At 43.5% G+C, this 25373-nt stretch overlaps 1 protein-coding gene and 1 pseudogene across 1 annotated transcript; one reads left to right on the forward strand and one right to left on the reverse strand.

Annotated features, from left to right (window-relative positions):
- The first annotated feature begins 174 nt into the window (after positions 1-174).
- Positions 175-4618, forward strand: LOC133142016 (large ribosomal subunit protein uL29-like; annotated as a pseudogene).
- A 392-nt stretch (positions 4619-5010) lies between these two features.
- On the reverse strand, positions 5011-10641 carry wdr38 (WD repeat domain 38). The gene is made up of 9 exons (XM_061215783.1): positions 10536-10641; positions 10232-10352; positions 9612-9728; positions 9149-9246; positions 8466-8546; positions 8098-8220; positions 6888-7037; positions 5998-6045; positions 5011-5172 (listed from the first exon to the last, which is right to left on the reverse strand). Exons 1-9 carry the CDS (start codon positions 10602-10604, stop codon positions 5062-5064), a joined length of 918 nt encoding a protein of 305 aa, XP_061071767.1. The 5' UTR covers positions 10605-10641; the 3' UTR covers positions 5011-5061.
- Positions 10642-25373: the final 14732 nt, after the last annotated feature.

Consider the following 25373-nt stretch of genomic DNA (forward strand, 5'->3'; position numbering starts at 1 on the left):
TCGTTACTCATTATGGGAAAAACCGAAGGGGGTCTGAGTACAAAATAATTTCGATAGTGTTATTGGAAAAACGACTTTCGAAATGTATATCTCTATCCACAGTAATTGTCCCGTATTAAGTTCTTTAAAAATGAATAATCCACCGTCTTTTATCCGATCCAAAATTTTGCGTTCTTTGCAACTGGAAATCACCTCTCCCTGCTTCAGTTGGAGTTGGTTTGCTCCGTAGCTGACCCAATGTAGAATATAGTCCGCCCCTCTCAATTCTCTTTTCTGTGGGAGCCAGCATTGGAAATGGTAAGAGAAAAATTTGTTCTTGTATAATCTAGTGTCATCTTCTACAATTCAGCGGAAACGTTTTCAGACATATGCATAATGATTTGTAATAAGTTATTGTGCATGCAACCGATAAAATATTTTTGTGACTAATGCCAGATATTTCACTTAAAAGTCTTGCTAACTTAGCCATTCCAGGCTACGATGTTTCAGACGCTATTTAGTCTATGACTCATGGCCAGTTTATCAGAATGATATTTTCGTGATATCTTTTCGACATTTCAAATCCTTTTTGGTGAGTAGGCTACTGCGTCCGGTAGGGCGGTGTATTGATTGCGATAGATTAGTTGCCTAGTTGGTAATGTGCGCCAAGCTCCTACACGTTGACGCTTGATACGAATTGTTGCAGCATACATTGGCTACCTGTTCTGTAGCTATTTATTTAAATAACTTAACCAGTTACGGTCGTATTAAGTTAAGTTGGCTACCTCACATTTTGCGTTCGTTCATTAGAGGTGTTTTGTTCAAGTCTTTCGCAGTTTCCGTGGTGCTTGAGGCCTAGCAAATTGGCAATTGGCTAGTTAACGTCTCGGCTAACTTGAACTATCAGGGCCTCGGAGTCCCAAACCTTCCGTTTGTGCAGCGGAGCGCCGGACCAGTTTTAATGAGAGCGACTACATGTTCTCCCCAATAATTTATTTAAAATGATAGCCACTCAAATATGAAATTACAATTTCTTTTCCAACCTCAGTCCCTCTCGGTACCCACGTGGACCATCGCGGCCCACAGTTTGCCTAATTGTAATGCTGTGATAGACGTGCTAACTAACTTTACTTGTTTCGGTGTAGTTGAACGAAACGAAAGCTTGCGTTAATGTATCTTAGCTAGCTAGCTTGGTGGCTGGTTCACCTTTTTACCTTAGTGATTAATTGAATATACACCAATTTAATTTACGTTTCAGGGCAATCGCGCTGATGATGGATCTGTCCCATTTGGACCTATGATTTGGACCCATACTGGGTATGGCTATGTTTTTATTGGACATTGATGACGAAATGTATGCCTGCACCGTTACACAACCGGCTGCAATTGTCCATTTCCCTTCTAAAAAGCACTTGTTCTGCCTGTGTTCAGTGGCTGGGTGAGTTGTCGTGGAAGGGAACAGTAACGTTAAAGGCATTGCTGTTGGGTGAGATGGCAGCAACTTGTGCTGTTCGGTCTCAATCCGTGATGTCACATTTTTAAATGTAATTTTACACTGTCAAATGTTTGCATAGTTATGTTGCTAGAATTTAAGCCTTGTATAACAGTGGAATCCCAACCTCGGCCCTGGAGCCACCTGTCTGTCCGTCTTCATTTCAACCACAGTTGCAATCACAGAATTTTAACTAGCTGCTAGTTTTCCTTAAGTGCTCTTTGTGTTTATAGGGATTATTTGTGAAGCCTGGAATAAACGTACTGTAGTTTATAGGTGCTGGTGGTCATTGTCATATGCTAAAATGTGTTCATTTTCTCAGAGGGATTTACCATTTTAAGCCACATTGTCAGAAATGGCTGTGCATTGTGCGAATATTGCAGCTAGGCCTACATAAAAAAAGTAGCAATTTTAAGTGAGATTTAATCGAGAGTACACAGGTTGTTGGACATTGCACGTTATTTCGTAAAATGTTTTCCCTCTAAACTTAACAGGATGCCGGTTTGGCTCGTATTTTGTTTGGTTAGCCTTGATTCTTGTCATGCTAACACTGTTCGGTCTGTGCAGTGTGTTTGTAATGGCCTTCTTCCCCTGCCCGTCTCCCGTTCCCTTCCAGGCCAAGATTAAGGCCCGGGATCTGGTGGGGAAGAAAAAGGAAGAGTTGGTCAAGCAGCTGGATGACCTGAAAGAGGAGCTCTCCCAGCTGCGTGTCGCCAAAGTGACAGGGGGCGCTGCCTCCAAGCTGTCCAAAATGTGAGTGCAGGTAAGGAACCAGGCTGGCTCATTATGCCCCTTTCCCACTGTAGAGCTGAACCAGGCTGGCTCATTATGCCCCTTTCCCACTGTAGAGCTGAACCAGGCTGGCTCATTATGCCCCTTTCCCACTGTAGAGCTGAACCAGGCTGGCTCATTATGCCCCTTTCCCACTGTAGAGCTGAACCAGGCTGGCTCATTATGCCCCTTTCCCACTGTAGAGCTGAACCAGGCTGGCTCATTATGCCCCTTTCCCACTGTAGAGCTGAACCAGGCTGGCTCATTTATACCCTTTCGGAACCTGGATGGCTCTTGCCCTTTCCCAATGTAGAACTGGAACCAAGCTTGCTTTGAACAACTTTAGTAAAATATCCAGTTTGCTTATACAGGATGATGTGTAAAATGTAAATTTCCCTTCTTAAAAGCACTTGTTCTGCCTGTGTTCAGTGGCTGGGTGAGTTGTCGTGGAAGGGAACAGTAACGTTAAAGGCATTGCTGTTGGGTGAGATGGCAGCAACTTGTGCTGTTCGGTCTCAATCCGTGATGTCACATTTCACTTCATTTGAGACTAGAATGTCTGCATCATGCTCTTGTTGCTATACTTAAACTATGTGTGACCTAAAGGCTTAGTTGTATTCATTCAGTCCATTTACACTCCAGGTTAAGTTACTTGCTCAAGGGAGCAACGCTAGCTATGGAATCCAACTTGCATCCTCTGCATTATGAGTTCCCTAACTGTTGCATGCATGTCCTCTGAAGGCATTACTGTAGCTTTTTTTTTCTGAGTAGTATATGGTACAGAGGTTGAGTGCTCCTCCAATAAGACCTTGCGCTTATAGCTCCAACAGATATGATCACATTAACCTGTCAAAGCATCCTGCCCATTAAGGGGTTCAGGAATTTTTACCCATCAGAGCACTTCTGCCCTCTTGCAGAGCTTTACCTCATTACCACAGCTAAATGTGCTGCTTCTCCTTAAATGTATTCTGAAATGAGACCAGAACCGTCTGCTGCTCGTCATCAAACCCTGTGAGGCTGGAATATCAAGGTGGCTTTGATGTGGAAGTGGGTCCGGACGGCTTCGATCTTCCACATAACATTTACCCCCCCCCTTTTCTTGCCTTCCCAGCCGGATTGTTCGTAAATCCATCGCCTGAGTTCTGACCGTCATCAACCAGACGCAGAAGGACAACCTGAGGAAGCTCTACAAGGTGAGACTGGGGGAAGAGGCCCTCCCTCAGGTTATGCTTTAGTTAGTGTTTACTGGCAAATGTCTCCCAGTCTGTACCAGATTGGTCTTATACAGATTGTACTGAACTAACCATTAGCTTCTCTGTATTGGCAGCCTTATCCAAGTGTGGGTTTATTGTAACAGTCTAGATCAGTTTATCCCCAGTCTTGGGCCTGGAGAGCCACAGTGTGTGCAGATTTGCACTGTTATTCTACACTTAACTGATGGATTAACACGGATGATTATACCTTTGGCTCTCCCAGACCAGGGTTGGTCACCCCACACCTACATTTTAGTCTGCTCAAATTCATTTACAGCTGTAACATTTCCCCAGCCCTGGTTCTACAGAGGTCTTGTTACCCAGCACATAGTTTATCAATTAAAGCAGGTGAGTATGCAGTTAACCTGACCTGCTCGGTTGGGGGGGGGGGGGGGGGGTGTTGATTCAGTTTCAGTTGATTCAGTTGGGCCACTACTGATGTGCACACCTTATTTGTGTACTTCAAATGGCTTTGGTAAAATAAATTTACTAAAAATTGTAAATTGTCCATTTCCCTTCTAAAAAGCACTTGTTCTGCCTGTGTTCAGTGGCTGGGTGAGTTGTCGTGGAAGGGAACAGTAACGTTAAAGGCATTGCTGTTGGGTGAGATGGCAGCAACTTGTGCTGTTCGGTCTCAATCCGTGATGTCACATTTCGTTTGATTTGAGACTACAATGTCTGTTGTGTTCGAGTTACTATGCTCCAACTTTCTGCCTAATACAAGGCGCATCCTATATACCAAAAACTGCTTACAATTGTGTGTGTCTGGCACAGAAAATTACTATTAAGTGGCAATGGAAACAAAAATGGGTTCAGTGTTATCAGCTAGCTAGCCAGTTGAGCAGTTAGCCAGCCAGTTTCGCATTGCTGACCATTTCCTTCCCCATCCTCCCCCCGCACGCTCTCCAGGGTAAGAAGTATAAGCCCCTGGACCTGAGACCCAAGAAGACCCGTGCAATCCGGCGCATGCTGAACAAGCACGAGGAGGGCCTGAAGACCAAAAGGATGCAGCGCAAGGCACGCCTCTACCCCATCCGCAAATTTGCCGTCAAAGCCTGACCCCCAACCAAGCCCCGACGCACCCTGTAAATATTTGTATAAAATAAAAAACTAAAAGCAAAAACAGTTTATTTTCTTTAATGAAGCCCTGCTGTGCTCCTGAGCCTGTCCCAATGCGGTTGCCGGCTCTGCTTGGTCGAAGGAGCTCACGCTGGCTGGCTGCTGTTCACTGAGTCGCATTCTGCCAGCTGGCACTTATTTTTCCACTCTGCAGTCCCCTGGCTGAGCTGTGCAGTCACTGCATCAGGACACTGCTTTCTGTGCAGCTGGTTCAGCCCTGCGTCAAATGCTCCAGTGATGAGATGAGGGCAGTCAGGCCAAGTCAAATGTAAAATGGTCTCTTGGGTTTCTATAGGAGTCTGCTGTCCAATCTGTCTTGCTACCTTCTTGCATGCGCTGGTTTTTACGTTGATGCTTTTAGTCTCCCCACCCTATCCCCCCCCTCTCGTCCTCTAGTCTAGCGATGAGCCAGATGTTGCTGATCAGTGTTGATCAGACATCAGTGCTTCAGTAGTCCCACTGCCATAGTTCTGCCTCCTGGGAGGGGTCCACTGACCCGGCAGTCAGAAGAGCTCCACTGGGGGCGAAGGTGCAGCTGAGGGTGGTATCCTTTTGAGCCTGGGGTGGAGTAGGGGAGAAGATGGCTTAAGTAACAGACAAGGTGTTCCATTGCCAATTGACCACATACCTGTCTTTTACATTACATTTATTTGGCAGGCGATTTTTATCTGAAGCAACGTCCAATAAGCACATACTGAAGGTTGTCGGACAGTTTACAGAACACAGGTCAGATAAGTGGTGCTCAACCCTGGGCCTGGATCACCCTCCACTATGCTGGTGTTCATTCCAAACACACCTCAGTTATTTTTGGTTGGTGGTGAACCCTTTTCTTGAATGAATATGCATTTGGGTTTGCACCAATTATCCTGGCTCAATTAGCTGTGAACATCAATGCTGGCATACTCGGCATAGTTCAAGGTAAACCTTTCATTTATCAACACAAGGACAAGTTCTCAGTTGACGTGTGAGCTTCTCAAACTGCAATGAATCAAGGGATTGGCCATCTGGTTTTTGGCCAAACTTTGTCCTAGTTGATGTGTAGTGTTTTTTTATTCCCACTATTAACATTTGAATTATAGCAAGTGCTTTTAATTTGATACCTTTTCCTCTGTAGCTATGCACACTTTCACATTCACTTACAAGTGACATTGTTTCTTGAGGAAACTGCTGCTTTCATTCTCAAATATACTCTATAAGAAATTAGAAAATTGCATTTTCCAGTCAAGACTAGTGGGTGAAACAAGGCAAATCTGTCATGTTTAAGGTTAATGGAAAAATTAAGAGTTAAATAATAAAAAAACGACCCCAGGACTGAGGATGGAAACGACTGCTCTAAGAATATAGTGCCAGTGAACCAGTTATCTCAAGGCTCCTAGGTCTTACCTGCAACATTTTGATGCATTTCCCATTGGACATGTCCCAAATTCTCACCTGAAATGATCACAGGAAATAAGTTGGAAATAAAACTTCAACTTGAGGGTACAGGTGATTCCAGATTCAAAATTTTGCCTACTTAAAGGTACAATGGGTCATTTCGGACTTCTAACAGTCAAAAGAGGAATTGCGGCAACAGACACGCTCAAACCACAACACTGTTTATCCCAATGCCATTGGCTGCGAATGCGCTGACGTTGAAACGCCATTGGCTGTGGCAATTAGAAAAACTTCAACCAATGACCTTGAATTATTGTACAGCTATACAATGTTTTGGTTCAGAGTGCCGGCCCTTCAACTGCATATTTTGAAACCCGAATTTACAGACTATAAACACTGGCAGAGGGTGAGTCAACATGTCAGATAGGAAGGGATTTACAATGGTCTTGTAACAATGTTTTAACATAAAAATCTTACCAATTGTACCACTAACTTCCTCACCATTATACACAGCAACTATACTCAATAGCAGGAAGTGTGCTGATTTGGATATGGTCTAGGTTCAAGCACCTAGATCAGGGGTGTCAAACTCCATTCCTGGAGGGCCGCTGATTGAAAGGAAACCACAAACACCAGCAGACACTGCGGCCCTCCAGGACTGGAGTTTGACACCCCTGGCCTAGATTCCTCCAGGAATGGGGTTCTGACCCGGCCTGTCCTGAGGCAGCAATGGGGTTCTGACCCGGTCTGTCCTGAGGCAGGAATGGGGTTCTGACCCGGTCTGTCCTGAGGCAGCAATGGGGTTCTGACCCGGTCTGTCCTGAGGCAGGAATGGGGTTCTGACCCGGTCTGTCCTGAGGCAGCAATGGGGTTCTGACCCGGTCTGTCCTGAGGCTCACCATGTCGTTCTCGCCAGCTGATGCGAGAACCAGGCCGTCCCGGGAGAAGGCCACGCCCCTCACCCACACCCCGCGACACTCCAGGACAAAGATGGCCGCTGCCGCCCGGGGAAGCCACACCCGAACCGTACCGTCCCATGAACCCGAGGCCTGCAGCGTTGAGAGACAACAGAGACTGCAGGAAAAGTCTGTACGCCCAAAGCAGGATTACCGACTTAGCTGGACAACTGCACTGAATAAAACCCACAAACCAGGATTACTGAGTTAGCTGGATAACTGCACTGAATAAAACCCACAAACCAGGATTACTGAGTTAGCTGGATAACTGCACTGAATAAACCCCACAAAGCAGGATTACTGAGTTAGCTGGATAATTGCACTGAGTAAAACCCACAAAGCAGGATTACTGAGTTAGCTGGATAACTGCACTGAATAAAACCCACAAAGCAGGATTACTGAGTTAGCTGGATAATTGCACTGAGTAAAACCCACAAAGCAGGATTACTGAGTTAGCTGGATAATTGCACTGAGTAAAACCAACAAAGCAGGATTACTGAGTTAGCTGGATAACTGCACTGAATAAAACCCACAAAGCAGGATTACTGAGTTAGCTGGATAACTGCACTGAATAAAACCCACAAAGCAGGATTACTGAGTTAGCTGGATAACTGCACTGAATAAAACCCACAAAGCAGGATTACTGAGTTAGCTGGATAACTGCACTGAATAAAACCCACAAACCAGGATTACTGAGTTAGTTGGATAAAGGCACAGAATAAAAGCCTGACTGCTTTGCGGAACACACCCCTGAAGTAATGGCAGAGGGAAAACAGTCAAATAATCAGTGATACCACGCCACCTCTGGTGCTTTACAGAGCACTAATCAAGGTGTGGCGGTGGGTCTTAAAAGAGTGTCCATGTGAAAGGATCCTTCCCCGTACATATGGAATATGTAGGGTGGTCTCGATATGAAAGAGAACATCCATTTCACAGACAGAGCATGACAAAATTGGACAAATTATGATAAATTATGACAGATCCTGTCCAAACTTTGTTCTCTAGTGATAGACGGTTACTACACCCAGAGATGTGTCACTTGTGCAAAATGCTTATACTTTGAAAAAAACACATTTGTTTTACTCACAGGCTGCAAGGGAAGTAAACCAAAATATAGAACCCTTTTTGCATCAAAGCAGGTGACCGATCTCACCAGCATTCCGGAGGCGGAGAAGCACAAGCTCGCGACGTTTCCGCTGTGCCCTTCTAACGTCACCTCCTTCTCTTCAGTGAGCAGACTCCACACCTTCACTGTGTAGTCCCAGGAACCTGTGGCCTGAAGGTGCCACATCATATATTATTATTATTATTATTATTATTATTATTATTATTATTATTTATTTTTTTATTTTTTATTTTTTTATTATTATTATTATTTTTTTAATACAACAAAAAATAACTACTCATTCATTTTAAATGTAATATTTTATTAAAACCTATGGCAGTTGTAGCTTTTATCTATTTCCCCTCTCCCTTTTTTGTGTAAATGTTTAGTGTAGGAGCCGCAAATGACGTTCTCACCACGAGCCGCGAGTCTCGGGAGAACGTGCTGCTCTGGATGGCATCCTTATGTCCCGCGAGAATTCGCACAATCTCCCCGCTCTGACAAACGCGCACACACAAAGTAAAATCACATCATTGCTATAATTTACAACTGTTATACAAAGTATGAGTCATATGAGTTGTGGAAAGATTTACATAACATTCATTTATACATTTTTGGCTATATATAACAGTTAACACAAGAGTGACTACTGAGCTGAATTCCACGTTTTGGGAACCCCATATTGCACAGTAAAAGGGGTCCTTGTTGCTGGTCCTGGAAAGTCACATCAGCTTGTTTTTGTTTTCACCATTTTGGATCCAAAACCAGATTTTAGAGGATTCCAGGTTTTACTCCGGGTGCACTTATCTGGCTAACTCAGTAATCCTGCTTTGTGAAACAGGCCCCTGGTGAGAATGAATAACTGAGTAATGAAGTGCTTCATTTCACAATTTAAGATTGGGATAACAATTAAAACCAGCAGACCTTCAAGGACCTGGGATGAAAATAGACTGGTCTTTGTTTCATTCTTGAGTAAAGTGGTGCAAATCTGTAAACATAGTGGGAAATAATAATCTATTCATGGAACCCAGAGGATGTATTCATTGAATCAGTGAATTACTATTTCTTAAAGTCTGTGTTCACATCTGCGCAGCTATACCTGCACATCCCAGACAATGGCATCTTTATCCCACCCTCCTGAAATCAACAACTTGCAATCGGGACTGAAGCTGACGGTCTCAACACTCCTCTTGTGGCCTGAGATGCAGAAATATTATGTTTATAGTATAACACGGAATGTTTCGGAGACTACCATACGTACCGCAGACGGTATGTTATTTTAAAACCAGCAACATTTGAATATCCAAGATGAACACAAATGTATTGTAGGTTGAGTAAGGTAATGATGACACAGAACACATGTGATCTGTAGGCCTATCACAACTTGTCGGTCTTTTATTATAAAGCAACACCAATCTTTCCACCAGTTCTTTCGGTCTTCTTACAGTAGACTATATGTGTAATCAAATAAAGCCAACATTTTGTTGGTATGCACTATTTCAGTTGCAGAATTAACATTCTTCCTGTCATCTAGACTGAAGATGCGTACAAAGTATGCCCACCTGTTAATATGCGTACGCATTCGGCAGTAGTGGTGAGCCAGATTCGTACACAACAGTCATGGGATGCACTTGCGAACAGCACACAGTCGGACGAGAATGCACACGATTTCACGGGACCTGTGGGTGATCATTTATGACGCATGAATGATTAGCTTATGTTTGCTAACAGCACATTTCCTTGTCAGATATCCTTACAGCGCGATATTTACATGAGGGAAATACAATGGAAAAACCATGCACAGATAAAGCACATGAGAAGTACTACGTGTAGGCTAATACCAATAATATCGCAACATACTACCTGCGCATTGCGTCGTATAGCTTTAGAAATGCTGGACAGGCTCTAAGTAGCCTATGGACAATATGCATGAAAGAGGAGACCTTTGAGGGGCGTTTGGATAGAGCTTGATTGATAAAGATAAACTCACTTGTAGATTAACTTGACATTGCTGTTCCATTATTATTGGCTACCTGTGCATTATCAGTTCTGAAATGTGAACATATACTGTAAAAAATACTTTCTAGGCCCGGGGAGAATCTTTGTTTGATCAGTAAATCGCAGCATGCATCATAATTAAATACGACTTTAGGATATCGATATAATTGGGTCCTCAACACACCTTCATGTCCGCTTGCTTTGGCCAAGAGCTGTCCGGTCTTTGCATTCCACAGGTGGAGCCTGCAGTCATCTGAACAGGTGAGTAGAATCTGGCAATCTGGAGAAAATACGCAGCAGTTCACCTGAGAATGATAACAGCGAGTGTCATAAAAGTTGAATGCAGGCCTAATTAAAGAAAATCTGTCCTCCACACAATCCTACCTTTTCTGTCTAATTTAGTCTAGGTACAGCCTGATTTGTCGAACTGCTTGAATTAAACAAATAAATCTAAGGACACCCCAATAAATATATAGAATGTAGCCTACCTCCCCTTTGTGGCGGGCAAAGTAGCTCACACCAACTTGAGTAAAGTCCTCTGCTCGATTTCGCCACATGCTGTGATATGACAACAATGCTCAGAAGGATCTGAAGTAAATGATATCCGCTATTCTTACAGGGTACACTTGATGTATAACCGCACATACGTCGCTGTCATTTGAGAATGTCTGTAGGAGCCTTTGTCCTTTGTCTCGGTATGCTCTTACAATGTTTACAGTGTGAACGACGCGTTACGGTTTCCAGAGTTACCACCTTGGTCAGCCTGGGAAGGGCACGAGCTCGGTCCATTGGAGCGTTTATTGGGCGCACGCAGCGACTGCTCTCCAGCTGCTTGGTAAATCAAGCCGCTCAGGGGAATTTACATTTTTATATTGAACTGGGAATTGACATTTATTGGGGAAAATCATAGCAAAACCCACTGCATCATAAGACTTCAGTTGAGTGTTTTATTCATAGTAGTTTTAGTCCTACGTGTGTGCGTTTGCGGGGCTGTCGTTTTCTTGCCATTATATAGAGCTCCGTGAAAGAAGACGCTTTGTCCACTTTTTATGGGCTATCTGACAGATTCCTGTATGAGGGGGATTCTTGTGCCTTTAGGCTATTCAGATGCTCCATCTTTGCAGATTGAAATGAGCTTTTCACTGTACACTGTCCACCCTCTTCATGAAAAACTGTCTTGCTACATTCAGGCCTTTCTGAGTTTCTACTGGGAAGTTTCTGTGGGATTAGTGGCTGGAGAATGTTTTTTTTTTTGTGGGGGGGCGTTTCCTTGGTGACAGCACCAATAACGCAGTTTACAGGCAAAGAATATATGGTCTGGGATCGTGGAAGTTTAATTTAACACACAAGGGTCTCCCCAGCGACCAGGGGCCAAGAGTGGGGGCACTCAGTCAATCGTACTGTGTTGCCTTTAACTCTAGGTAATATATTGATCTTACTCAGAGTTACCAATATAATTTCATATTGGCTGATTCATAGTCCGTATAACAGTATAATTATAATATATAATATAACTTGGATTGTATTGGACAGGTCTTGAAAGAGGGTCTTTAATATGTAACTACAGGTCAGGCGTCCTTCCAGTGTTTGTGTTACAAATGGACCCATTTATTGCCCGTGCCTTTCTGCCTATTTGCAGTTTTGAAATTATCCACAAGGGGGCAATATGCCTCTGTAATATACAACGCTTTAGTAAATTTAGACGCTGAGGGCCCGATCGAAATACGCCTGCTTCTCGAATTTCCACGAAAGTTAAGCGCTTTTTCGCTACAGTAATCCTGGCCTGGATGTCTTAAGTGGGAATGAGATAGATGCGAGCATAGCCTGGAGCCTCACTGAAGGAGCAATGCCCTTTTGAACTCCAAGTTATGTGAATCCTGTCTTGAGACTTTGTAAATCTAGCTTTATGAATGCAATCATTACCTCCGCTAAAGGGCAAAAAATGCATGCACTGTATCTTCCAGCATTTGGACACACAGGTCAAATTCAAGTGAAAAACGATGGCTTTACGTCCAATAATAATGAAAGTTGTGGGTATCTGCCTGGTATGCATGTTGTCTGACACATCCGTTCATCAATGTTTCTGGTAAGACTGACACAGCCTGTAATTCTCATGCAAGCAAATCATGCAATTCTCAAGTAAGATTTGTACAAATAACATGAATTTTAGCAAAGGACTGGCAGTCGAAAAGCCTTCCAGCAGAAAACAGTGCTTACAGGTTTAAACATGCAGCACTGACTGTTGTAGCATGATGCACTGTGATTCGTCTTTGGTTTGACAGGTTGACTGTTCCCAGCTCTGTGTTTCTTCCCATGGTTCATTGGAATGATGGACTGCCATTACATCGCAACTATCACCTCACAATCTCAAAGCACTTAACAGTGAAAGGGAAAAACTGTCCTCAGCTGGCACTAATATTTAGCTTGCTCCGAAAAATATAAATATAAATGTCATCAAATATTAGCATGAGGTCAAGAGGGAGAATTAGCTTGCTCCAAAAAAAAAAAGAAAATTAAATGTCATCAAATATTAGCATGAGGTCGAGGGGGAGAATTAGCTTGGTTTGAAAAGTATAAATATAAATATCATCAAGTATTAGCATGAGGTCGAGAGAGTGAAATGAGTCAGTTCAGGATGATTAGATGATGAATTTTGCTTAAATAAGATGTGTCATGATTCACTTGTACTGTACGTTTCTTGTTATTATTATTATTATTATTATTATTATTATTATTATTAGTATTATTATTTTAACATTTGACATGGACTTCTCACCCAGTGACCAATTTTCTCTGCTTCAGTTGCCGGCGCAACAAATACACTTTACTGGGCTAGTTGCATAAAAGTAACTGAAACAGTATGTGCCTCTGTGCATGGCTCGTGAGGAATATGTCCAAATCAGATCCTTTGGACACGCATGACATTCTTTTGCACAAATTATGTGAAGACACGTGTGATTGCATGGAGCGAAGCTACGTTGGAGGACAACTGTCCGTTTACACTGCAGGACCATGGTCTGCGTCTCACTGGCTGATTTCTGCTGCTTGTCATGTTGAAGAGGAAGGACTCGACCGAAGATCTGTGCGTCATTAGTTACCAGTGAGGCATGGCTGACCTCACCACGTCTGGAGGCCGTGGAGGACATGACCTCACAGTGGACTGCGGTCAAGAATAACATGACCTCACAATGGCACGAGGTCACAAAGAACATGACCTCACAGAGGCCAGAGGGGGTCCTGTAGAATGTGACCCCCCAATGTCAGGTTCAGAAGAGATAAATATGAGCTCAGAAAAGAAACAAAAAAACAGTGGAATGGTCACTTCCCTGCATGAGGGCTCTGTGCAGACCATTCACAGACCGAAAATCCACCCCCAATTTCAATAACACTATTGTCACTCTGAAACGATCAGAAAGAATCGGGATCTTCATATGAATGACAGAGAATCCAGAATTATATCATTCTCATTCCGATGCCTGTTTTCAGGTTTAGGAGAAGAGTGGTTGAAGCTGTTGGTTTCTAGTGGCTTCAGGTTTAGCCTCGCCTCTTGCCAAAGCATAATTTGCCATGACAATAGGTATGCATAATTTAATAGGATCCTTCACCAACTAGTTTGTCTAGTCTTAACAGCTGATTTTCATCTTGACTGAAGTGCGTTACGGTAAAGTCTGGTCTTAACAGCTGATTTTCATCTTGACTGAAGTGCGTTACGGTCAAGTCTGGTCTTAACAGCTGATTTTCATCTTGACTGAAGTGCGTTACGGTGAGTGTAGGTGACAGGAGGGGACCACTGTAGCTTGTGCACCAGCGGCTGTGCTGGGCTGGTCGTAGGCTGTGTGCCTGCTATGTGTTGGTAATCAGGGCTCCCACTGGATGCTCTCACAGATGAGGAAAAATACCTGCCGGGGAAAAGTGGCCTTAAAAGCAAATTACACCCTCGATCAAACTTGTTTAGCTGTAAACATGTTTGTATGCCTAATTTATAGTGAAACATTTTAATCCATGCCATGATTTCAACTTTTATGGCTTAAAAACTGGTAGAAAAATGCGATATGCTGTGCGCCATGGCCCTGCCCGAATCATGACATCACTGTGAGGTCATATATAGATACAAATTGATCCTTTTAATGTCACAGTCCGCAAGCCAGCTGTTATGGACCAATACAAAACGGAGCACTGCCGGAGCCTGATTGGTTAGATAATGCGCTATGCAAATTAGATGCACACACCTACTCTACCCCCCAGAGAAGGGTTCAAATGAAGGAATCAGAGGGGATCTTCTTTGCACCCGCAACTCAAGTAACCTTTCATAAAAATGTAAATGCATGAAATACATTTTATCAGGATATATTCAGCTTTATTTGACATTTATTTAACCGGGTCAACTGTGGATTCAGTCCTCAGCTTCTGTGATCGCCTACGGAATAGCGTCAGGAATAATAGTGTAGAGTGTAGGGAATATTAGGGATTGTATTAGTGTGAAGGGAATATCAGGAATAGCGTTCGTGTATGGGAAATTCAATGGCTTGTGGAAGTGTGTCAGGAATGCATGGGAGAGCAAAAAAGGCATCTCTTGTTGTGAGAGGCATGACATTCCGAACCCCGCGACCTTAAGATTCCAGGGAATTTCACCATGGCTTTTTGTGCAGTTTTTCCTAAAACGTTCACCGTTTTAGGTTAATTTAAGAACTATTACTCATAAATGTAACAGAAGCTCAAAACTGTGCTCAGAGAGTTATGTTTATGAGTGTGTAAAACACAGCTCCTCTGCATGTTTACAATCTGTGAAATGTGGGTGTGTGTGTGTAACAGATTTCCCCATAAATGCTGTACAGCCACAGGCTGTTGAGTGTATCTCCACATAATGATCTCAGCGTTGAACTCAAGGTGTTTGTGGCTGCACAGTAGCTGTCTGCTTTCATAATAATTCACATCACCTGCATAATTAGCCCTACTTGTAAATGCTATAAAATGTCAAGAGACATTAAGATTTAATCTTGCTTTCTGGAAAAGTTTAGCACCAAGGTTTTATGTTTGCATTAAACAAACCCAATGTTACATATACATGGGCAGCCTGTAGCGTAGTGGTTAAGGTACATGACTGGGACCCGCAAGGTCAGTGGTTCAATCCCCGGTGTAGCCACAATAAGATCCGCACAACCATTGGTCCCTTGAGCAAGGCCCTTAACGCTGCATTGCTCCAGGGGAGGATTGTCTCCTGCTTAGTCTAATCAACTGTATCTCGCTCTGGATTAATGTAATGTAATATTGTTAATATATCCGGTGAGATGCAGTATGGGTTGAAAAACCGGGATCTCCTGAAAAATGTGTTAGCCCATTTAGTGAAAGGCATGATGTGGACCAAGCAAAGGAACTAACAACCAAGAGTGACATCATCAACAGTCAAACTCTACTGCACTTAAACCTCACATTGGTGCAATTTTAATCACAGAAAAATGAGTAAACACAGCACAAAACACCTCAGCTATTCAATCTAAAATGTAACCACAAACCAATTTTTTTTGTATTATCCTTCCTTTAAATGCCAGCGGGCAAAATAAATGTCTTCTGTCTTTATAAAAATGATGCAATGTTTACTGTTTCATAGCATAATTAATTCCTATTTGCTACATTTAATAAGTGTAACCTCCCAAAAAAGGCTGTGGCACATTCAATCTGCGCTGCACTTTTTAATGACATTTTCAAAGACCTTTGTCATGCATAGCCCTGAGGTCTGACAAGATCACATTATATGGACATTGCTCAGATACGTTAGCGTTAAATTAACACTGAACATTTTACTAAGACTAAAGTCTGGCTCTAGCAGAAAAAAAGGTCTCGAAAAAAAAGTCTAAAATCCAAGCTAAAATGTTGCAGCATTATCTGAAACCAGTGTTGGCCAACTCACGGTCCACCCCCAGTATTCAGTGTGTGGACTTTACCCACATGTATATGATTTACACCGTGCTCAGTGGGCATGGTCCCACTCAACCAAACACATTTCACAGAAATAAAACAGAAAAAGCACATTTTGCAGGAAAAGAAAAACAGATGTTCCACAGAAACAAAAGGAAAACATGTTTTACAAATGTACTTATAGGATAATCATGTTGTTATGTTATTATTGCATGTATGGCATCTAAATCCTGGTGGAAAGATCATACTTATGACCACCAGATATGTTTGTACAACCACCTACAAAAACACATCCCATTATTTGTTTTCATGTTATATCTAGTGCAGCACAAAAATGACCACTGATATGTATCAGTAAATAGCAAGTCGCAGTCAAAGAATATGTGATAAATACCTGGTTTTATTTAAATGCACAAACATTTGGCAATGGGGAATGTTTCATATGCTTTAGTGGTTCATTGTGGCTGCCTGTTTTATTTCTTGACTGTGATAAGTCTCTGGAACGGGATGGGCCCTTTGTGAACAAATTGTGCTTATGAAACAAACTGCTTCACTGCATCTGTCTTTGCTTCATTAATCTCTCCATGTGGAGAATAGAGACAAGCTGCACTTTCAGGCAAGCTTTGCCGGGTTTTCTACCAACCCATTCTGTGACCATGTGATTTATTTTATGTTTTGTGTCAATAGCATTCCTGAACATCTCCCTGCTGTGTCACAGCTACCATTAATGAGGTCCTTATTTGTAATGTTACCGTTTGCAAGGTCTTTATGATGTCCTTATTTGCAGTGTTAGTGAGGTCTTTACGATGTCTTTATTTGGAATGTTAGCATTAACAAGGTCTTTATGATGTCATTATTTGCAGTGTTTGTGAGGTCTTTATGATGGCCTTATTTGGAATGGTAGCAATTACAAGGCCTTTGAGATGTCCTTATTTGGAATGTTAGCATTATCAAGTCTTTATGACATCTCTATTTGTAATGTTACCATTAGCATGGTCTTAATGATGCCCTTAGTTAGACTATCTCTTTGTGATGTCATCATTTGGAGTGTTACCCTACCTTAGGGACAGGGTCTGAATTGTATCCTGGCTGAGTCTCCTGGCCACTGCCCCCCCCCCCCCCCCCCAGTGAAATGACAGGTTTCCAGAGCAGAGGTAAAATAGTCACTGTTCTCAGTGTGCAGGTAGGGCCTTGTTCCTGGATTGCACCGGGCCCTTCCTGATCGTGTGTGTGTGTGCGTGCATGCGTGTGTGTGTGTATGTGTGCGTGTGTGTGTTTGTATGTGTGTGTGTATGTATATGTGTATGTGTGTGTGTGCCTGCATGTGTGTTTGTTTGTGTGTGTGTTTGTGTGTGTGGTGTGTGCGTGTGTGTGTGTGTGTTTGTGTGTGGGTGCGTGTGTGTGTGTGCGTGTGTGTGTGTGTGTGTGTGCGTGTGCGTGCGTGCGTGCGTGCGTGTGTGTGTATGTGTATGCATGGGTTATCAACACCTGGTTTGTCCCCCATTACACCATCATCCCACACCTCCACCACAATTATAACTGCAAAATACTTCACCAGGAAGGGCATGTTCTTTATGAGAAACGAGCTACAAATATTTTCTTTAAGGGGAACATTTTACTGATGTTTTTAGTCATATCAGGGTTCCTCCTGGCTCAGTGTGTGCATGTGTGTGCAGTTGCGGTGGTGCACAGCTAGAGTAACGGACCTTGATGCAGGCGTCAGTTTGTTACAGTTGCACCCTGAGAACCGGGGTTCGATTCCCAGCCCTGCCAGAAAGCCGAATTTGGCCGGCTCACCGCCGCATGCAGTAGCACTCAACTCCAGTGGCCTTTGCATCACGGGCGCTAGATGACGCCCTGCGGCCCGGAGAAGGCGTTCCGTTCTCCGGATCAGTAGATCTCCTCGGCCGCTGGGGGACGGGTTATAGACGGTGTATCCCAGCTAACAGGGGTAATTGGAATAGATAGGGTACAATTGGCAACCAAATTGGGAGTAAATCTTTATGAAATCCTGCATTTTGGACATAAGCCTTCTTGGCCAGGCAGAGGGTTGAGAATGAGAATTTGTTCTCAATCGCTTTTGCCTGCTTGAATAGAGGCTAAGCTCTGCAGTGAACTGGTCACCCATCCTGCTGATGCGTCCTGGGGTGGGGATGGGGGTCACCAGGATGACCGGGATTGGTTGAAATGGGAGTTACTGCCCGTGCGGGGCTTTCCACCAGTACAATGCGTTCACTGTGCGTGCGCCGACAGGCAGCTGCTCATTAACGCACTCACACAGTATTTTAAAACCCTGATGGTATTTGTCCCGTCGCTGTCACATCCTCCGGCGATTCGGACTGCAGACGCTCCTCACCCACCCCGCTGAGCTGCGCAGACCCTGTCACTCCCTGCGCAGCTGAGAGCAGGCAGGGTGCAGGCCGTGTGTTCGTATTCAGGGCTTATTTTGGGAAGAAGCTCCCAAACTAAAGTAAAAATGCATGATTTAGTTTGACTGTCCAGTCCTGAGATTCTGCTCTGAAATAGAACAGTTACAGAGGCAACCATTTTGGATTGTGTCATTCAATAAGATTCCTTCTGTTCTTTTTTTTTAAGTTGTTAATTTTCTAATAAAGTGAGCTGTTAACACTGTGGTTTCTGCTTTCTGGAGTGGGAGGCAGGCAGAGTGGAATGGGAGAGAGACAGTGACAGTTCTGACATGTGTCTTGCTCACACTGTAGAGACAAAGCCATGGTCTGGAGAAGGCTCCTCCTGAGGTAAAGCCCCACTTGAGATTATGTAACAATACAGAGGAAGGACAGAGACACTCTGGTCATGTGCCCTCCTGGCTCCTGATTGGGTATCTTGGCTAGCGGTGGTAGAGTCCGGGCTTGATGCAGTGCTGGATAAGCTGCAGTTTGCAGGTGAATAGTGTACATAGATAATGGCCTGTTCTCCTCATCATGTATTATTTACTCTTCATTTTAAGAATCATTGGTCTTATACAGTTTTTATGAAAAATCACCTGCCTCTGTTTATGCAGTACGGTCTGTGGTGTAGCGGTTAAGGTACATGACTGGACCCACAAGGTCAGTGGTTTGGTCCCCGGTGTAGCCACAATAAGATGCGCACAGCCGTTGGGCCCTTGAGCAAGGCCCTTAACCCTGCATTGCTCCAGGGGAGGATTGTCTCCTGCTGAGTCTAATCAACTGTAAGTTGCTCTGGATAAAAGCGTCAGCCAAATGTTATGTAATATAATGTAGGGGTTAAATGACAGGGGAGACAGGAAGCAGATCCACAGCACTCTCGTTCAGGCCACGGGGGACATTCATGGTGTGACACACACCCTCAAATTATAATCGGCTGTTTTCACTCTTTTTTTTTTTCCTCCCCTATGGTATGGAAACCAGGACCAAAGAGGGCCTAGTAAAGATCCTGCCTCTCCCTGGATTTCTGTGTCTCCAGGTAACATGGAGTTTGTTTATCAATAGCTTCCCATTCTATTTTCTGTATGTCTGAGTGTGGGCTGTGTGCAGATGCTTCCTCACAGAGCCCGTTCTGGCACCTCGTCTCACACACAGAAGCGCAGGGCAGGAAGCACCCAGTCCTGCTGCCAAAAACAAATCAAGAAAAAAATTATCTTGGCCCTGTGCTCAAAACTCCCAGAATCCCCTGTGCTTCCTTCCTGTTTTTGTTATTTTTAGAATATGCCTGCTGGGCACAAGCCTATATTACACGTATTTGATTCTTCCCCAGGGGCACATTTACCCATAACCCTCTTGAGTGTGACATCCACGTTCTCAAGTGGGTGACTTGACATTCTCATCTTTTTAAATCTTCTTTTGTGAGGCACTGTATGAACTACAGTACGGTTTTAGTAACATGAACAGTGAAGTAATGTCATAACAGCAGGAGCAGATGGGAGATGGAGTTTGCGCAGATATAGATGGTAGAGAGAGGTGGCCAGATTTGGGTCAATAAATCCCCCACTCTGAGGAGCTTGAACACTTGGGAGAGGAGGAGGAGGAGGAGGACGAGGGAGGAAGAATGCAGAAACTGCTTCACACAGAGAGGAGAGGACAGCAACTCCGTGACATGATGCCCAAGCCAGGTCACAGGGAGCAGAGGACAGGAACTCCAGTACATTACATTACATTACACTACATTACACTACATGACATGACATGACATTACATGACATGACATGACATGACATGACATGACATGACATTACATTACATTACATGACGTTACGTTACGTTACGTTACGTTACGTTACGTTACGCTACATTACGTTACAGACCTTTACCAGACACTCTTTTCCAGAGCGACGTACAACGAAGTGCAAAATCAAAACCAGGGAAAACTGTGATGAGGACCCTAGAGGAAAGTGCAGTTGCGAGTCCTAGCATGATCCAACTTGAACCCTAGAAGAATACATCAACTTACCAACTAGCATACCACTGTTGGCAGCTAGAATACCCAGAGTATAACAGCAACACGTGTTGTTGTTGCTGGGTAACGGAAACTTGCGGAGATGTGGTCTTAGTGTCCTTAGTGTCTCCTGGAAATTCAAGTTTCTTGAACAGGATGAGACACTGGGACAAAATATATGCAGAAATTAGGTTAATGGTTTATTTGGTTAAATTTGTAGTTTTAAAATGTAAATGAACTGTTTAATCTGAAGATGAAGGGTCTCCCCGAGCCCTTTGTCTCTCTCAGAGCTGAGGAATGCCAGGTCACTGCTCTATCCCCCCCGCGGTCAGCTGCGGCTCGACCGCAGGTGTTCACGGACAGCTAGAAGACGTACGGCGCAGCCCGTGAGGGGGACTCCTGCGATGCGATTGGCTGCTCCGGTCCCCGGGGGGTCCCTGGGTCCACTGGTGTGTGACGGTGCAGGACGGGGTGGGGGAGAGGCTGTGTTTATTTTCGTCTGCGTGCTTTGGCCCCTCTACGCTCTATGGCACTCCAGGGACCGCTCTGTTCAAGGCCTGCGGTCTCACACCGTGGCTCCCTCCCGCCCCGAGACCCCACTTTACTGTATGGGGAGCCGGGAAGAGTGATATTTCCTCTTCGATATTCATCATTTTCAAATGCCTGTTCGTATTTTGTACGTGGTAAGGGTTTGCCAATCTTTTTTTCTTGCATGGCTTGTCGCTCTGTGTCGCCTGCAAGGCAAGTTACACCTCCACCGCCACTATTTTGATAGTAGTTTAGGATTTGGGAGCATTTATTTGGGATTTATTTTTATCTTATTTAATTATATGAAATGCATTTTTCGCTGGGGGAAAATATGCCTGCAGGAGATTATGGGTCGTAGGTTCAGGTTTGGGGGGATTAGGCTGTACATTCTCTGGGCTACTCCCGCTAAGGACTTCCATATTCAGTTCAAAGGCACGACCGCTTTTGGGATTCATGTTGAAGCTAGCATTGAGACGATTCCCCTGGTTTACGTCATGTTTTTAAAGAAGTGGCTGGGAATGGTGATCCGAGACTTTATAGCCGGATTTCAAGGCTGAAACCAGAGCCTGCCATTCCCTGCCTCCCTGAGTCTGTGACTGGTTCTGATCGGTTCCTCCCCAAACAATGCCCTTAATGTTCAATTGGATATTAGGAAGTATTCATTTTTTTGAAATACATACATGATAATTAGAAATATAATAAAACAAGAATACCAATAATCCAAAAAGGATTACTCATCCTAATGCTTTCTAATGAACCTGCATCACATTTAAAATGGAACTTTAATTCAGGTTAACCAGAGCCATATTAGCTCCATTAGCCAATACAATTGCAGGTTCATCTATAGCAGGTCCCAATCCTGTAATTACGCATATCTGTATATTCCTTCTGCTATACGAATGCAGCGATATTCCTAAACTCAGGCAGCCTATAGCGAGGTCGTTAAGGTACATGATGTCTGAGTCTGTGGCAAGGCGAGGGTTGTGAACCATGAGGGTGGCATGGGGGAGGCTGAAGTTTAATTGCCCTGCTTTGCAAATAAGAGGCTGATAAGCATCTAAACTGCCATTCTCGCTAGCAGAGAGTCAGATTTAACAATCTGGCATCACTGTTTTGTGGTTTTATTAAGTCAGTTTTTCTTGTATTTGAGACATTGCCGACTCAACCACAAGGGGGCAAACTGGATAGGGTTAACATGCTCTGATTTCATGAGGCATATTCTATAGTCCAGGTGCATGAAATGTTCTCTCACCTTTTGGCCTTGGTCTACATGAAAGGCACATTTCCTAAATGAATGCAGATTTATGCTTTGGGTAGTGAAGGGCAACCAGAGACACATTCCTAGTGGCAGGAACCCTCAGGATTTATCAACAAAAGATTGTCCAGTTACCAGTCAAACATCACTCAGTTTCCTATATTGAAGGCGTAAAAAAGCTTTCAGTTCCAATGAACTTCTTCATACTGACTGACCTCCCCTCCTGTCTTACAAATGAAATGGAGCAGAAATCTGCCAACATATGGACGAGGCCTGACACTAATATAAGCCTGTATTTAATATTGTTTTTTTTGTTGTTTAATAAAAGAGAGGAGCTGGGACATGTGTCTTTCATCTTTTATGGGCGACAGGCTGAGATCCAGAACATTCCATCATTTTAGCACACAGCCACACAGCAGCCTCGTGTTTTTAATTCACCAAATTATCACATTTGCAAACACTCAATAACCTGGCTCTGTAAAACAACAAAATACAGTATGAACTTCTATATAACTCATATGCGTGTACAGTATATCCATATCAATTCATTCATATACGCATATAATCTACATTAATTTGGCATCTCCAATTTAAACCTAAAAAATAAATACCTAATAAACTGAGTGTATTTTTGCATAAATAAGCCAAGTTATGATTTAAGGACAACCTTTCTCTGGCTGTGAGTCTCTTAACTGTCTCTCAGTCATTGGAGGACGTGATATGTTCTTTGAATGAAGAAACTGATCACAGGACAAAATCCTCTCCCACACAGAGATGTGCAGATGAACAGATTCAGGGGTGTGAAGGCAGCGGTCACTCAGAATTCAGGGGTTGAAATATGATCGTCAGAATTGAGGGTGGTGAATGTGACAGTCAGAATTCAGGGGTTGATGCTGGGGCTTGCTCTTGGGACAGGGTCCATACGTTTTATCAACAATAAGCTTCAGCAATCCTCCTTTCCCATAATTCCCCTGCCCTGCTCGCCTGCCATGCCACAAGATGCAAAAATAATGGGGACATGTCCATATATGTTTTGTGAATTCATTAAATATGTTCATAGTAGAAGTCTGGGGAAAAGGTCTGCAGTCAAAGATGGAACGCAGATTAAATTACATTAACATTATGTAACCACCAACCCCCCTGTGCTGGCATAAGCTCCAAACATCTGAAGAAATCTTTTCATAAAAAAGCAAGGCAACTCTCTGGCTTGGAAAGTTCATCCTTTAATGCTGGGAGACCTTTGTTGCCAGTCTTTTGTACTGGCAACAAAAGAAACATCTTTTTCTCTCAACCAATATTAAAAAAACATTATTATTTGTTCGTAAGACATTCAAATACATTGAAACTCATTCAGAAAAGTATTTGACCCAGGCCTGCCTGCTTCTGTATGGTGTCACCCAGAGTCTAGCCCCACACCATGTGACCAGAGATGAGCAGGTTGCTTTACACCTCCCTGCCCCGAATAAGGCTGATTTAGCATAAAAAGGACTTTAATAGTCTGCAATGCCTTCTCAGAAACTGCTTGTTTATTTCTGACACCATTACCTCAGATGTCTGTGCTGCTAATTGGCTGTCCTATCAAAACCCAATGAATAGGAGTGATGGCTTTTTTGGAGATTCACTTTGGTATCAGTTATGATTGCAGGGAAAACCTGAAAAAATAGACCATGCATTTGCTCATTTTACAATGGAAACCACATAGTTGCTCATCCTGGCAGGACACCGTATAGCTGCTCAATTCAAGAGGAGACCAGACAGCTGCCCATTCCAATGACACTGTACAAACAACCGGAACAACCACACAGCTCTTTATGATTACAGTGGAGAAACTGACCATTTGGAAAAAAATGTACTCAACTTTTGACCTAATTTCGTCTGTCCCTGTCTCTATGGAGTACCACCTGTCAGAGAGGGGAACCGTCTTTTAAGGGTGGGCCGGTTAGGGGAATGTTAATGGGTTCTCTACCCCTTAGCCTGGTACCACGCTGTTATGAGACAGCAGGTGGCCCACTGCAGGGCAGCACCAACCCCCGATGATGTCACCTTCACGGGAAGGTGACTGACCCATTACCCTGCTTGGATTGAGTGGTCAGTTCAGTTCATTCTCTCACAAACAAGTCTAATCAATAGAACCAAAATCCTCATGGGACAACACAACAAATATTTTTCCAATTCATCTCCTGAATTGATTTCTCTGAACTGAAATGGAATTGATCTGCCCAGCCCTGTTGCTATGTTTCTATTCTAGTAATACGGCCAGGCTGTGCAGGAGTGAGAGACAGCTCAGTGCTCAGTAGCACTGTAATTTTAGGCCCTGTCACTTATGGCCCTTTTGGGAAATCAGCTGAGGATGGTGAGGGTGGGTGAGGGGATGTGGGAGGAAAGACAGGAGGAGCCCAATTACTGTAATGGTCACTGGTCTGTGCCCAGAGGAGGAGCCACTGGCCTGGGACAGTGGCTGTAACAGACCACCTGCTTGCTGAGTGGGTTGGTATGGGCCTTTTCTGCCAGTGACTTGATGGACTGGTCAGCATCATCCTTAATATCTAAGTGAACATATCCCTCTTGTCTAACCCTAAAAAATTTTTATCTTACGATGACTGTCTTTTTGTTTAGAACAGCCCTTCATTCGTATTTTACTAGTTATGGATTTGATGCAAAAAATGCTAAATTATGCAAAATCTGCCAAATGACTAAAATGTAAATGTAATGTCACAGAAGCGAACCTGACTTTTAAATGATTACATGTCTTACGATTTTAAAGCAATATTACTTTTTATTTTACAGTTGTTGTTTTTTTTACAGTTTAAAAATAATTAAAGGGGAAAAAAAGAAAAGGGCCCTGTGCAAACATTTAGGGAACCCTGTCAGTTAGTACTGTCAGTGTAACAAGTCTAACATATTGTAAATGTAGCCAGCTAAAAGTGTTTCAGTTCTCACTTTTGGAATCTTTCCCCATTCTACCTAGTAGAACACCTCTAGCTCAGAAATATTCTTCCTGTTATTCTTTCTGTTTTTGTCAGTCCACAGCACACTGTTCCAAAAGGCTTCAGGCTTCTCAATGTTCTCTTTTGCACACTTCAGGTGCTTAATTTTGTGTTGAGGTCGTTCTTTCTGGAAACTCTGCCATGAGGGTCTTTGTTGTTTAAAGCATGTTGTATTGTTGTCCTGTGAGCAGCTAGACCTGTGTTTGCGACTCTTTTTTGCAGCTCCT

Source organism: Conger conger, chromosome 12, assembly GCF_963514075.1.
Source record: "Conger conger chromosome 12, fConCon1.1, whole genome shotgun sequence".
NCBI classification, from domain to species: Eukaryota; Metazoa; Chordata; class Actinopteri; order Anguilliformes; family Congridae; genus Conger; species Conger conger.